The 16,072-nt window shown below is 37.2% G+C and overlaps 1 protein-coding gene across 1 annotated transcript; it reads right to left on the minus strand.

Moving 5' to 3' along the window:
* Positions 1-5,648: 5,648 nt before the first annotated feature.
* Positions 5,649-6,976, minus strand: LOC110888556. Its single transcript, XM_022136076.1, has 5 exons — positions 6,834-6,976; positions 6,499-6,788; positions 6,083-6,334; positions 5,857-5,984; positions 5,649-5,777 (listed from the first exon to the last, which is right to left on the minus strand). The coding sequence occupies exons 1-5, from the start codon at positions 6,974-6,976 to the stop codon at positions 5,649-5,651; spliced, it is 942 nt and encodes a 313-aa protein (XP_021991768.1).
* Between the last annotated feature and the right edge of the window lie 9,096 nt (positions 6,977-16,072).

The raw sequence follows: 16,072 nt of genomic DNA on the forward strand, positions 1-16,072 counted from the left end.
CAGGGACCTGATTAATCAGTCATTGATGATATTAGGGACTGATTTTTATGTGACTTTTATTTGGGACTGATAATCAGTCGCTAACATTGTGACACCTTCTCTGACACTAAATATCAGTTACAAATATGTTGGCCGAATAAAAGTGTTTGGAAGGAGACTTGTTGGTTACTGAATTTCAGTTCCAAATACGTCCCCTCAACAATGAAAAATGGTGTTGTTGTATTGGTGACTGATATTCAGTCTCTAATAAATAAGGAACAAATTAGATACTGAAAAATAGTCTTTATTACTCTCAAAACGTATACATTAGGGACTGATATTCAGTTTTGAACGCCATGTGTATAAGAAAGGGTCAAGGACTAATTTTTATTCACCAATTATTTGGTGCAAATGCTATCATATAAAGTAAAGTATTCGAGACTAAAAATACATTCAATATCCAATAACTAACACTTACTCTACCATTTTGAGAAAATATATTAGGGACTGATGATCATGTAGGGTCAACTATGACCCTTGATAGTCAAATATGGTGGTAAAGGCTTTATTAGGGTCCATTAGTGGTCCATTAGGATCATTAAAGGTTAACTAGGGTTAATAGTGGTGAATTAGGGAAATGGATTGTCAACAAAGGCCAAAAATAAAGCTTTTTTGGTCAATAAGGGTCAATGATCGTCAATTAGAGTCATTAATGATCATTTGTGAACAGCTATAGTCAATTAAAGGTCAAATATGGTCTCTGAAGTTCATTTAGTGCCAATGATGGTTAGTTAGGGTTCTTGATGATTAATTAGGCTCACTAATGGTTAACTAGAGTCAATGATGGTCAATATGGTGATCGATTGTTAATTGGGTTAATTCGATTCGTTAAAAGTCAATGGATAACTAGTTAGAGTAATTGATTCTTCATTTAAACAAGTTTTCCAAACACAGAAAAACGAAAGAACGTTGTACTTGGCTAAAGAGCAGAAAGACTAGATGACTTCACAAAACAATTATCAGAAATAAAAACTCACTATCTGCTGTAGAGGTTTTGAGAGCCTAAAGACCAGAAAGACTAGATGACTTCACAAGCAAAGGAAATCGGACATAGTTGTTTCGGTCCACAAGCAACGGTGTCAGCGAGTTGACATGTCCAACCAGACCCGTAAGTTTTATACGAACCCAAACCCGAAAATCGTATCATATATATGAACCATGACACGACCCGAATATAAGTGGGTTGAACCGGACACACATGTATATAAAACAAAAACACACATGTAAATATTAATTCTAAAATTTTACTACAAAAAAACATATGCATATAAAACAGTTACATTTTAATTAAAAAATCTTATGTTAATTTGTCTTTTAATTTAAGCTATGGCATAAAATACATTACCTATGTAATTTATGATATAAAACATATTATAAAAATTAAAATATAATACAAATGGGTTAAACAGGTCAACCCGCCCGAGTTGACACGAACCCGAACCGTTTAGCTAAACAGGTTCGCGGGTTCAACCAGAAACAAACTCAACAAATCTTCAAATTTCATTTTAAATTCATAACGTGTAACAAATTCACACCCTTAGTTAATGCTTGAATAAACACATTGGAGGCTAAAAATAAATGTTATTTTAAACTAATTATTTTAAACTAATTATCAGTCTTTAAAAGAACATATTCAGTATTGAAATAACACAGTATGTGAGAATAATTTTTAGTACCTTAAAGAAGCATATTAAGGACTGAAATTGCGTGGTAATTGGGACTAATTTTCAATTTTTTAAAACATCTTATTAGAGACTAATATGATACGGAATCTCGAACCTAACAAAACGTATTAAGAACTATAACCATGTTTAAAAGACTGATTTTCAGTCCCTAAAGTAATACAATAGAGACTGAATATCATAGTATCCGAGACTAATTTGCAGTCACTAAAGAAATGTATCAAGGACTGAAATGATGTGGTACCAGAGGACAAATTGATGACTGAATTTTTGTGTATCAAAGACTGATCGCTAGTCGCTATTGTTTTCATACAATCGGGACTGATTTACAGTTACCAAAAGCATTATCTAGTACTAGGTATCCGCGACTGGCTGGGGACTAGCAAATCAGTCCCTGATAACCATTAGGAACTAATTTTGATGTATCAGATACTGATTTTTCAGTCCCTAATACTCATTTTATTGTAGTTGCGAGTTGACATGTCCAACCAGACCCGAAAGTTTTATACGAACCCAAACCCGAAAATCGTATCATATATATGAACCAAGACACGACCCGAATATAAGCGGGTTGAACTGGATACACATGTATATAAAACAAAAACACACATGTAAATATTAATTTTAAAATTTTACTAAAAAAAACATATGCATATAAAACAGTTACATTTTAATTAAAAAATCTTATGTTAATTTGTCTTTTAATTTAAGCTATGGCATAAAATACATTACCTATGTAATTTTTGATATAAAACATATTATAAAAATTAAAATATAATACAAATGGGTTAAACGGGTCAACCCGCCCGAGTTGACACGAACCCGAACCGTTTAGCTAAACAGGTTCGCAGGTTCAACCTGAAACTAACTCAAATGAGACTAATTCTAAATCTTCAAATTTCATTTTAAATTCATATCGTGTAACAAATTCACACCCTTAGTTAATGATTGAATAAACACATTGGAGGCTAAAAATAAATGTTATTTCAAACTAATTATCAGTCTTTAAAAGAACATATTAAGTATTGAAATAACACAGTATGTGAGAATAATTTTTAGTACTTAAAAGAAGCATATTAAGGACTGAAATTACGTGGTAATTGGGACTAATTTTCAATCTTTTAAAACATCTTATTAGAGACTAATATGATACGGAATCTCGAACCTAACAAAACGTATTAAGAACTATAACCATGTTTAAAAGATTGATTTTCAGTCCCTAAAGTAATACAATAGAGACTGAATATCATAGTATCCATAGTATCCGAGACTAATTTGCAGTCATTAAAGAAATGTATCAAGGACTGAAATGATGTGGTACAAGAGGACAAATTGATGACTGAATTTTTGTGTATCAAAGACTGATCGCAAGTCTCTATTGTTTTCATACAATCGGGACTGATTTACAGTTACCAAAAGCATTATCTAGTACTAGGTATCCGCGACTGGCTGGGGACTAGCAAATCAGTCCCTGATAACCATTAGGAACTAATTTTTCAGTCCCTAATACTCATTTTTTTGTAGTATCCTTCATTTCCAACCTTCACAACGTCGAATTCTCTCTCAAAAACCTAAACTTGGGAAATTCTTTAAGCTTGTTCCAGCAGTTTTCTAGTGAGTTTGCAACTCACTAACACCTGATTTCTTCTACTCTTCTTCCATTTTTCTAAGTTTTTACAAGATTCTTCACAACTTTTCACCTGGTTAAACAGATATACCTTGGCAATCTGATTAGAACTCTCCATAGTGAGGACCAAGCTGATTAAAGTGAAGTAATCTTACAATCTTTTGCAAAACAAACTTTTTTAATGTTAAACTTGGCCGAATCAGAGACTCCCTGAACTCACAAGCTAAGCTCATAACTGTGGATTCATGTTAGAGCCGATTCCAGCCGAGAAGATGAACAGTTCAACCAAAACCAAACTAATTTCGTCTCAAAATTGTACTAGTCCTCCGAGAAGGAGTAACGAAAGGGGCAACCCTTTCGCGCGAAAGGTGACTCCTGTCGCCCGAATGAGACTGTTTCACTACGTTCTGACGTTTCTAAGTGTTGAATGATTATCCAGATCCCTATTTCCCTATTTTCAATATAGACGACTCTGGAATATCAGTATGTGATCTGTGGGAGCCTTGTCTTCTAACCTAGTTCCACCACATCACTTAAACTCGTAAGACAAACACCCAAACAATCTCCTGGACCTAGAACAAGTTAACCTCGTCCAGCCTCCGACAATTAGTTTATTCTTTCAATGCCATATTGGCACATGTGGTTGTCCTTGTTAGGTTGTTTAGCTATTATTTACATTCTGTTATTTCCAATTTCGTATTCATGACCAACCGGCCAGTTAACTAAGTTAGCTGTTTTATACTTTGGTGAACAATAACGAGGTGTACACCTCCATGCACGACTTCTATGAACCCTATGAACATTCTAGACTAATATTATACTAAACTATAACTAAATAACCAAACTAGACGCACTAACATAACTAACTGATAGTTAAAACGTTCAAAAGGAGGACGGTTTGCCAACAGTCCCTCTCACGCGAAAGGGTGGTCACACTCGCGCGAAAAGCATGGCTTGCCAACTGTTCCTTCTCCCAAGTAGTTTGTGTTACGGTTCTTCCATTATTCTGCTTCCATGTTCCTTGTTACTGATTCTGTCGGGTAAACCAGGACCTGTAAAATCACAGAAACTCGGTGTCGTGACAAGTGCCTGGACATGATATATTTTCCATTTTAATCATACTTTCATACTTTATACTTACGTACTTTAATTCCAAATTCAACTACTCCACAAACCCCGAACGACCTTATGCCTTCGAATCCCCATTCTAATGCAACTCGTCACTCTCGGATGATTGGAAGACTTTTGCAAAATTGTGAGTATACTCGAACACCCTTTTTCCGTTTTACACTTTGGGTGCAATATGTTTACTATTAAACCTACACAGTTACACTTAGACTTTATTCAAATGCACAAACTATCCAATACATGCATGCATACGTTATACTTGATTTGTTAATCTGGGGTTATTCTTTTTGTGATGAACTTGTCATTGACTTCGTACGAGCCTACCCTTAACATGTATAGCGCTATAGGAGTAACGCACTGCCCGTGTTCGTGAGGTCATCTTAAGTCTTTAAACATTGCGTTAAACCTTGGGTTGACTTGAATATTCACATGCTAGTTTTTACGTTAATCTTGATAACTTAGTTTGCCATGTAGATTTGTTTAAATCTTTTATACTTATGCTACGCATTAAACTTGTATCCTCGCCAATACTTTTGTATTGAACCATGTATTTTAAACATATTACTGGATGAAGATTATACTAAAATGGGCGTAGCGAGGATGTTTTAGATACACACTTAGAAATCATTAGATTATGTTGTTGTATCAATTTTGAACTATGTTGTATTGTAACTTGTTTTGTTGTATTTGAACCAATGTTGTATTTGATTTCGTATGATGTAATGTGACAATTTGTATCAATGAAATGAAAGCAGTTTATTTAAATTATTGTCGCTTTTAGTGTTATGATGCAATGGGTAATCTCGTTTGCGTCTCACTCTGATGTTTCCGCCATCGATTGGGGTGTGACATTATACAAACTGAATTAACTCACCAGTATTTTTTATTAATCAAATGTTTTTAAAACGCGTTTCAGGTGATTTACTATGTAGAGAAGAAAAAGTGCTATGAGGCACTCAAGCTTAAATAAGTGGCTATGTAAACCTGAATAAAACGTGTTTTGTAATCAAGGGCTTACCCCTGTGAAAATCCTTTATGTAAATATGAGTTTTATCCTATAACTTATGAAATAAAACTTTAGGTGTTTTGAAAACTCTGATAGTTTTCCTAACACCCGATCCTAGTGAATTTTCCGCTGTGATAATTTTAATAAACATCGTTACCACTTATATCTACGCACGGCTCCCGTCCAGGGTGGGGTCAGGGTTTGTGACACAGAGCATTCCTGTCAGATCCCATTTCCTACATGAACATGTTCTCATATGTACATCAACCACCGTCTTGTTTTTTGGACCCATAACCTACATAGAAAAGAGTAAAAGTATCTAGGCATCAATAATAGTGTAAATGAAGAAAATTATTTAACTTTGCAATACTTACCCGGTACTTGGAAGAACCTGTCATCAATACGTTGTATTGTGAAGCCTCATCCTTGATAGTCTCAAACATTGAGGTAGCAGCAGAAGTTAATGGGCCGTCACTTTTGGCTATGATCTTCTTCACATTGACTATACGTTTGGTCAAATGTTCCCTGATGTATTCCAAGCATGTGATGATTGGCCTGTCTCTTGCTCCGACCAATTGCTTGTTAAACACCTACTTACACCTTCCTGAAAAGTGGGCTCTTGACCATGCTGTTGCAAGGATCTCTTCAGCCAATCATACAACTTCCTGTTTAGGGCCTTAACATCATCCATTGCTCTATCAAAAAAGGGCATGCTAGTTGCGCTTGCGTATCTCCATAGCAGGTTCTTGTACACATCTCCACACCGCGTCTTCTTCATGTTCTTGTGAATATGATTCACGCAATACCTATGTTCGGCAGTTAGTAACACCTGGCAATAGCAGGCAACAAACCCTACAATTTTATAGAATAATATAAGAATTGAGATTATAAAGGAACTGGAAAGATTAAGTGAATTAACATAATGGTTTTATACATTTTGTCTAACACTGATAAAAGTGAAATTACATCTTGTTGGTAAATCCAGATCATCTCCAAGTATCCTCAAAAACTATGACCATGTGTTGGTAGTTTCAGCTTCAACAATGGCAAAGGAAGTGGGTAAATGCCATTGTTTCCATCCACTCCAACTGCAAAAAGGATCTGACCCGGGTATGGACCTTTCATAAAGGCACCATCCAAACCAATGAGCTCCCTCCCAATGAGATTGAAACCCTCCTTCAAAGAACCAAAGAAAACATATATTCTCCTTAATTGTCTTGTGGGACTACTGGGATTAGATTCAGGTTGAACATCAATCTTGATAGTGGTCCCAGGGTTGGCTCTAACAAGTTCCTCACAACACTCCCTAAGTTGCCCATATTCATCCCCATAGTCCCTATTCAACTTTTACATAGCAATCTTCTTAGCCTGCCACAATTTAGGAAGTGACACTTTAACCTGGTGTTTCTTCTCAAGTAAATCTTGAATTATCCTCATTTGAATGTCCGGATTTCCCTGTAGGAGTGGTTCCACCTCTTTAGCAGTGAAACTCATGGTGTACAAACCAACCTCCCTTGTGTGCATACATTGATGTGCATGTTTCAATGGTTTAACGCACCAGTGATCTTCAGTTGTGGGCCGGTTGACTTGTATCACCCATAGACAAGTAGGTTTAGATGGTTTCTTCCTTATTTTCTTGGGGGCTGCCTTACCAATGCCCTTTTTTGCCCTACCTACCATAGGAGTTTTTTCTTCTCTATTTTGGTCCTCACAGTTTTGAGGGGTTGTCAAACTTGGATTTTCCCCATGCACACCACCCTAAACCTCAGCCTATCGTTTTTGGTGATATGCAGGTGTCAAATGCATGAGATGTTTTTGTTTATATAGGATGTATTTTGGCCCCTAATGGCATTTTATTCATGAGTTTGGCGTTTTTGGTAGAGAAGTCTAAAGACCATTTTACCCTTAATGAAGCGCGTCCACGTAATAAATTTGATGTTATTTACGAAAACGCTGTCACGGCCCCCGACCCGGTTTGACCCGTTTCAGGAGCCGCGGGACAGGAATCCCGTGGTAGTTAATTTAGGCGACATCGGAAGTCTTTTTAAAACAGGATCTTTTTAATAATTTAAACTGCTCATTTCATAACTTAGGGATAAATTCCCAAAATTTACAATACTGTGATTTATCAGGGAAATCTTTATTTTCAAAACATGTTCATTTATTTATTTATATTGAGCCACTTTTCTAAGCTGGGAGTGCTCCACGGCACTTTTCTTTTCTCATACCATATCACCTGAAACATGTTTGAAAAAGGTTTTGTCAGCGGGGAAATACTGAGTGAATCATTCATTTTACTGAAAACGACATGTTTGTTATAATCTACAGTATTAAGGGGAATTACAATGTTTCTGATATCAAACCAACTACCCACAGTATTTGTCACTCGACCATCCATTGGCTAGCCCATTTGTCCAATGGTGTCTGTGACTGTGGTCAGATCACCCCTTGGCCACCCGTTTGTCCAAGTGTGACGGGAAACAAGTAATGTATACAAAACCCCACATACCGGCTGTAATTTGGTGATTACAAAGACTTAATCCCTGTAATTATAACTTTGAAAATAACTTTTGGAGTTTTGTAAACCAGTTGATAAAAAGAGAATGACTCACATTGTAGATTTACGAGCAGAGTATAAGCTTTACTGATTAGCCTTCTAACCTAATTTAAATAACAATGCACACACAAACGGGATTAGTAACTAATTCAGCAGTTACGTCAATTCACGAGATTAAACCCTCACAACTATTATCAAGTGCAATACTTAACAATTCAATGGATTCACAACGAATGACAGAGCATAATCCGAATTCGAACAACACTCAAACATTCAAGTCGAAATCACAATGAATAACAAAGTACAAGCTCAATTTGAGCAGCACTCGGACAATCGTTGGATAGTTATAATCGATCGGACGTTGAATCGTAATAGCGATCGAGTTATTACCCTGATTGCGGCAGCAATTCGAGTTTAGTGTGTGGTTGTGTAGTATTCAGACGATATCTTCGTGTATAAACGGAATTTGGACGTCGAGTTATCACAGAATTTCAAGTGCCAACATCCCCTATTTATATCTGAAAAATGCACTCCCTCGCGCCACGCGAAGGATTTCCTTGCGTGTGTCGTGTGGCGCGAGAGACCCTAGTCTAGCATAGGGTGTGTTCGTGTACAGGTAGCTTGGGTGAGTTGGTTTCGACTGAAAACTTAGCTCCCACGTAAAACTGTTAAGATATTACCAACTAGGGTTTACCCCCCCCCCCCTGAGTTTTAGGGTCCCTGATCCTGATTCCGATTGTTATGAAAATTTTAGGGTTTATGCGGAATCACTTGGGTGTTTCAATTAGGGTTTTCTTATTGCCTAATTATTATCCTAATTATTGATTTTCGTGACAGTTGTTACATCCTCCCCACCTTACGAAAAATCTCGTCCTCGAGATTAATTGGAATAAATGAGGATACTTTCGCTTCATTTCTGATTCCAGTTCCCAAGTATATTCTGGTCCTCTGTTGGATTCCCATTTGACTTTGACCAACACCAGTCGTTTATGTTTGAGAAACTTAATCTTCCGATCTTCTATTTATAGGGGTTTCTCTACGAATTTCAGCTTTTCATTTACCTCTATATCTTGAAGAGGTACTACCAGGGATTCGTCTGATAGACATTTCTTGAGATTGGATACATGAAACACATCATGTACTCCAACTAATTCTTCTGGTAGTTGTAAACGATAAGCTACTGGTCCTATTCGTTGGATTACTGGGAATGGTCCAACATATCTGGGACTCAGTTTTCCCTTTTTACTAAATCGTACTATTCCTTTCCAAGGAGATACTTTCAATAGTACTTTGTCTCCGACTTGGAATTCTAATGGCTTACGGCGATTGTCTGCATAACTCTTCTGACGATCTCTAGCAGTCTTCAGTCTTTCCTTGATTTGCGATATTTTGTCAGTAGTTTCTTGCACAATCTCTGGTCCTGATAACTGACTTTCTCCTATCTCTACCCAACAAACGGGAGTTCTGCACTTGCGTCCATACAGTGCTTCGAATGGAGCAGCTTCGATGCTCGAATGATAACTATTGTTATAGGAGAATTCAATTAATGGTAAATGGCTATCCCAATTACCACCAAAGTCAATTACACATGCTCGGAGCATGTCTTCCAGGGTTTGTATCGTCCTTTCACTTTGTCCGTCTGTTTGAGGATGATATGCGGTACTTAAATTAAGTCGAGTTCCCATTGCTTCTTGGAAACTTGTCCAGAAACGGGAAGTAAAACGACTATCTCTATCCGATACAATGGAGAGTGGGACTCCATGTAAGGATACTACTTCATCTACATACAACTTGGCTAACCTTTCCATGCTAAAGGTTTCCTTCATTGGTAGAAAATGAGCTGATTTGGTTAATCGATCCACAATTACCCAAATAGCATCATTACCTTTTCTGGTTTTGGGTAACTTAGTAACAAAATCCATTGTTATGAGTTCCCATTTCCATACAGGCATTTCTAACTGTTGTAGTAGTCCTGAAGGTTTCTGATGTTCAGCTTTAACTTGTGAACAGGTTAGACACTTAGATACGTATTCGGCTATATCCTTTTTCATTCCTATCCACCAAAAATTATTTCTTAAATCTTGGTACATCTTATTATTTCCTGGATGTACAGTATACCTAGATTTATGAGATTCTTCTAAAATCTTATTTCTTAATTCTCCTTGCCTAGGTACCCAAATTCGTTTCTTGTGGAATCTCCAAATTCCATCTTTTCCTTGTTCTAATTCCTTTAGGTAACCTTTCATTCCTTCGGCATCGTCCTTGATTGCCGTTCCTTAAACTTCCTTTATTTGTTCCATTAAATCTAATTGTAGATTTAACCTAAGAGCACGGACTCGCTTTTGCTTTTCATGATATTTACGACTTAAGGCGTCGGCAACTACATTCGCCTTTCCTTCGTGATACTGAATATCACAGTCGTAATCACTTAAGATTTCCATCCACCTTCTTTGCCTCATATTTAACTCTTTTTGCCCAAATATATACTTTAAACTCTTATGGTCTGTATAGATAGTAAACTTACTTCCATACAGATAATGTCTCCAAATCTTAAGGGCAAAAATTATGGCTCCCAACTCTAGATCATGAGTTGTATAATTTTAATCGTGCTTTTTCATTTGCCTAGAGGCATACGCAATTACCTTTTTGCGTTGCATCAACACACATCCATATCCTAATTTTGAAGCATCACAGTAAGTATACTTCAAAATCCTCGGTTCCTTCGGGTAAAGCTAAAATTGGAGAATTTGTCAATTTGTGCTTTAGAATCCTAAAAGCTTCCTCTTGTCTAGATCCCCATTCAAACTTAATGGCTTTACAGGTTAGCTTAGTTAAAGGTACAACTATCCTAGAAAAATCTTTAATAAATCGTCTATAATATCCAGCTAAGCCTAGAAAACTTCTAACTTCCATAGCCGTTCGTGGAGCTTTCCAATTCGTGATTGCTTCTATTTTAGCAGGATCTACGTGAATTCCTTCGTGATTCACCATATGACCTAAAAATTGCACTTCTTGTAGCTAGAATTCGCACTTTGAGAATTTGGCATAAAGCTTTTCCTTTCTTAACAAAGTTAAGAGTGTATGCAAGTGCTCACAATGTTCCTCCTGACTTTTGGAATAAATGAGTATATCGTCAATGAACACGATTACAAATTTATCCAAGTATGGTTTACAGATTCTATTCATCATGTCCATAAATGCAGCTGGAGCATTTGTTAATCCAAAGGGCATGACTGTAAACTCATAATGACCATACCTGTTCTGAAAGCGGTTTTAGGTATGTCCTCTTCTTGCACTTTCAACTGGTGATATCTAGATCTTAAATCTATTTTAGAGAAATACCTAGCTCCTTGCAATTGATCAAAAAGATCATCAATCCTAGGTAATGGGTATCGGTTCTTAATTGTAACTTTATTCAATTCCCTATAATCGATACACATTCTCATTGATCCATCTTTCTTTTTCACAAACGACACTGGTGCACCCCAAGGGGATGAACTAGGTTGTATGAATCCTTTGCTTAGTAATTCATCTAATTGCTTTTTCAATTCTAGCATTTCAGTAGGTGCTAATCGATAAGGTGTCTTAACTATTGGTGCAGTACCTGGAATTAAATGAATTCTAAACTCTACTTCCCTATCAGGTGGTAAACCAGGTAATTCTTCTGGAAAAACATCTGGGTATCCTGAAACTATAGGGATGTCCTGGAGTTCCTTACTTTTAGTGTTAATGATTACAGAAATCATATACACCATTTCTTGTTTCCTTGAATAACTAGCCAATTTCATTACTGAAATGAATTTCAGTGGCTTCCGAGATCTATCTCCTGTAACTAGAATTATTTCTTCTGTGGGGTTACGGATTTCTACGGAATTCTTATCACACAGGATTCGGGCATGGTTGGCTATTAACCAATCCATTCCTAACACTACATCAAATCCGGCTAAATTCATAGGTAACAGGTTTGCAGAAAACTTATGACCTAACAATTCTATTTTTACTTCTTGCAAAACCTTATCTATGTTGACAGAATTTCCATCTGCCGTTTCAACAGAAAAGATCTGCCTAAGGGTATTTAGAGGTAAGTTAAGAGCTTGACAGAATGCAGTATTAATGAAACTTTGGTTTGCACCAGAATCAAATAATACTTTTGCATAGACGTTATGCACTAAGAACGTACCCGCTATCACGTCTGGAATGAGTTCGGCTTCTTGAGTGGTTAGCTGGAATGCTCGTGCATTTTTCTTAGTAGTTCCTTCAGTCGTGTTAGCTCTACTGTCTGCTGGTTTAGCTAACTTAGGACATTCAGACTGGAAATGTCCTGTTTCTCTGCAGTTATAACAAACTTTTGTTTTCCTTCTGCAGTCTTCTTCCCGATGTCCTTTCGCCTTGCAGAAGTTGCAAAATATATTGCACTGTCCATAGTGTTTCTTTTTGCAATTTCTACAGAAAGGAGGTGACGAGTATTGCCCGGTTCCTCTTTTCTTGAATTTATTGCTATTATTACCTACGCGGAATCCTTGGGTAATCTTCTGAGCCAATTCCTTCTTACGATCTTCTTCTCTGGTGCGGACTAGTTCATCGGTGAAGGTATTAGCTAATTCCACAGCATCGTCAACCGTGCGTGGTCTCGCAGCTTTAACGATGTTACGGATTTCTCCAATTAATCCCCAAATATAACGGGGCATAAGTACCGGTTCTGGCGAAGCCAGGGAAGGTACCACTCTCGCATATTCGAAGAATGTCGAAGTATATCCTCGACAGTCTACACCTAACATACGATGACTCAGGAACTTATTTGCCATTTGTTCCTTCTCGTATTCGGGACAAAATTTTCTTTCGACAAGACTCTTAAATTCTTCCCAATTCATTGCATAAGCCACCCTTCTTCCTTTTGCTTGTAGCACCGTGTTCCACCATTCTAACGCCCCTTCTTTGAACAAGTTTGATGCATACATCACTTGATCTTCTTCATCACATTTACTTATTGCAATTACTGCCTCGGTTTTCTCTAACTAACGCAGTGTTGCCGTTGCCCCTTCATTACCTGCAAATTCTGTGGGTTTACAGGCAAGAAATTCTTTGTAAGTGCAACCAGGCGTTGCAGCTTTCATTCTTTTAGGGAGTGGGGCCTGTTGCGGATCATGGTCGTCATGATTGCCGCCTCCATTTATGCTGTTACTGCCGTTATCTTCCGGAATACGTTTACTAGGAATTAATTGTGGTTCGGCAGGTTTCTGAACAGCAGCCACGATTTCTGGAATAGCATTGGCTATCCCTTGAGCAATAAAGTGTTCAATATCTTGTCTAGTTATATATTGATCTTCCTGATTTTGCTCAGACTGATTTACTTCATTAACTGGTTCACTATTAGCGTTTTCCATCTGCTAATTAGAAATTATTAGTGTCTAATTATTAATATCAAAATTACAGATACATACAGAAAAACACATAGATCAGCATAACATGCAAGCATAGTCAAAATTGTCGATGTCTCGACTTCTGTTTTCTTTCATATATTATACCTGCTTCAATACACACTTTTTATCTTACAGTGTTTTATTGCCCATTTTACAGAATCAGTTTTACTATATTAGTTATAATACAAACAAACTTTTCCAACCCTTCCTATCTTTTGGTCCACTGGCAGTTTCAGTAACGACGTTCCCTCTCGTCGTACTTCCAAGAAATCTGCTCCCCCATTTCCCGGATCCTATTCCCGGTGCCTATCAGTTCTTCACCAAACTGACGTAACTCAGCTAAATTTTCATAGCTCATTGGCAGATTAGGGACAGGTTCTGGATCAAACTGTGGTGGAAAACTATAGGGACTATTAACTATATTTTGGAATTGCCAGTCATTGGTCCACCATTCCTCCATTTGGCCTAATGGTCGGGTGTGAACTAGTGGTTCTGGAATAGCTGGTCCTAGGTTTATTGGGAATTGGGCTGTAGCAGGATAAGAGAAGAGATTATTGTTGATAGGCTCTAGAACATCACAATTATCCAGTAGGCGGTCTATTTCGTCCTGGAATGTGATTTCCTCAGACTGTTTAGAGCTTTCTCCGATCTCTATTCCCGTTTGCTTTAGGTCTATCCCTATTTCTGCTGGCTTGGAATTTTCTCCGGTTTCTATTTCTTTTCCCTTGCTCACACTCACAGGATTTTCTATTTTAGGGAGTCTCCTAGGTTTCCTTCTGCGCACTTTTCGCCACCCTACATTTCTTCTCTTCTTTTTAGGTTTGGCTTTTTCCAGCGGTGGAGCTTGGAATTCCAGAGGTTCCTCTATGTCAGCAATGTAACCAGTGAAGTTGTGGGAGACTTCAATCGGCACAGGATAGAGGTTGAGATTCTGAAATGCTTCCGACATCTCATTCATGCTGTACGACATATATGCAAAATGCACAAAATGCTAAGTTAAAACTTTGGAATAAAGCTTAATAGATAAACATTTTTATTGCATACCAATTTGTACAACATACAGCAAACAGAACACACTCAGATCTATTTATTTATTTACTGGGAAGTAAATATTTCTAGGTTTAAAGCTTAAAGATTTGCATTTTCTGCTACAGTAGCGAACAGATACAGATTTGCCCATTTTTCATCTAAGTTATTTTCCCCTGGTGGATTATTATTAAATTCCTGAATTTCTGGGTTAAACCTCACTCTCTTGGTTCAGGGTTTCTTTTTCTCTTGACCTTTTCTAAGGATTGAATTCCTTTTCTCCGGTGTAAGTGGGTTTTCATAATTGGCCTTACGGACAAAGATTCCCTCTTCTAATTTGGTGGGAGGTTTGGAGGAAGAGGTTCCCTGTTCTTTAGGTGTACTATCTAATTTGCGATAGATAGCAGAAATCTTTTGTTTACCCATACTGTAATTTTAACAATTAGTCAGTTAATAAGCATATATTCACAGAATAACAAATAAAACTTTCGATAAACTTAAATTAATTAGAACAATGAGCTTAATCAGTAAGCTTAAAACAGTAGCTCCGATACCACCTTTTCCTGTCACGGCCCCCGACCCGGTTTGACCCGTTTCAGGAGCCGCAGGACAGGAATCCCGTGGTAGTTAATTTAGGCGACAGCGGAAGTCTTTTTAAAACAGGATCTTTTTAATAATTTAAACTGCTCATTTCATAACTTAGGGATAAATTACCAAAATTTACAATACTGAGATTTCTCAGGGAAATCTTTATTTTCAAAACATGTTCATTTATTTATTTACATTGAGCCATTTTTCTAAGTTGGGAGTGCTCCACGGCACTTTTCTTTGCTCATACCATATCACCTGAAACATGTTTGAAAAAGGTTTTGTCAGCGGGGAAATACTGAGTGAATCATTCATTTTACTGAAAACGACACGTTTGTTATAATCTACAGTATTAAGGGGAATTACAATGTTTCTGATATCAAACCAACTACCCACAGTATTTGTCACTCGACCATCCATTGGCTAGCCCATTTGTCCAATGGTGTCTGTGACTGTGGTCAGATCACCCCTTGGCCACCCGTTTGTCCAAGTGTGACGGGAAACAAGTAATGTATACAAAACCCCACATACCGGCTGTAATTTGGTGATTACAAAGACTTAATCCCTGTAATTATAACTTTGAAAATAACTTTTGGAGTTTTGTAAAACAGTTGATAAAAAGAGAATGACTCACATTGCAGATTTACGAGCAGAGTATAAGCTTTACTGATTAGCCTTCTAACCTAATTTAAATAACAATGCACACACAAACGGGATTAGTAACTAATTCAGCAGTTACGTCAATTCACGAGATTAAACCCTCACAACTATTATCAAGTGCAATACTTAACAATTCAATGGATTCACAACGAATGATAGAGCATAGTCCGAATTCGAACAGCACTCAAACATTCAAGTCGAAATCACAATGAATAACAAAGTACAAGCTCAATTTGAGCAGCACTCGGACAATCGTTGGATAGTTATAATCGATCGGACGTTGAATCGTAATAGCGATCGAGTTATTACCCTGATTGCGGCAACAATTCGAGTTTAGTG

The sequence above is a fragment of the Helianthus annuus genome, chromosome 6, assembly GCF_002127325.2.
Source record: "Helianthus annuus cultivar XRQ/B chromosome 6, HanXRQr2.0-SUNRISE, whole genome shotgun sequence".
Classification (NCBI taxonomy): domain Eukaryota; kingdom Viridiplantae; phylum Streptophyta; class Magnoliopsida; order Asterales; family Asteraceae; genus Helianthus; species Helianthus annuus.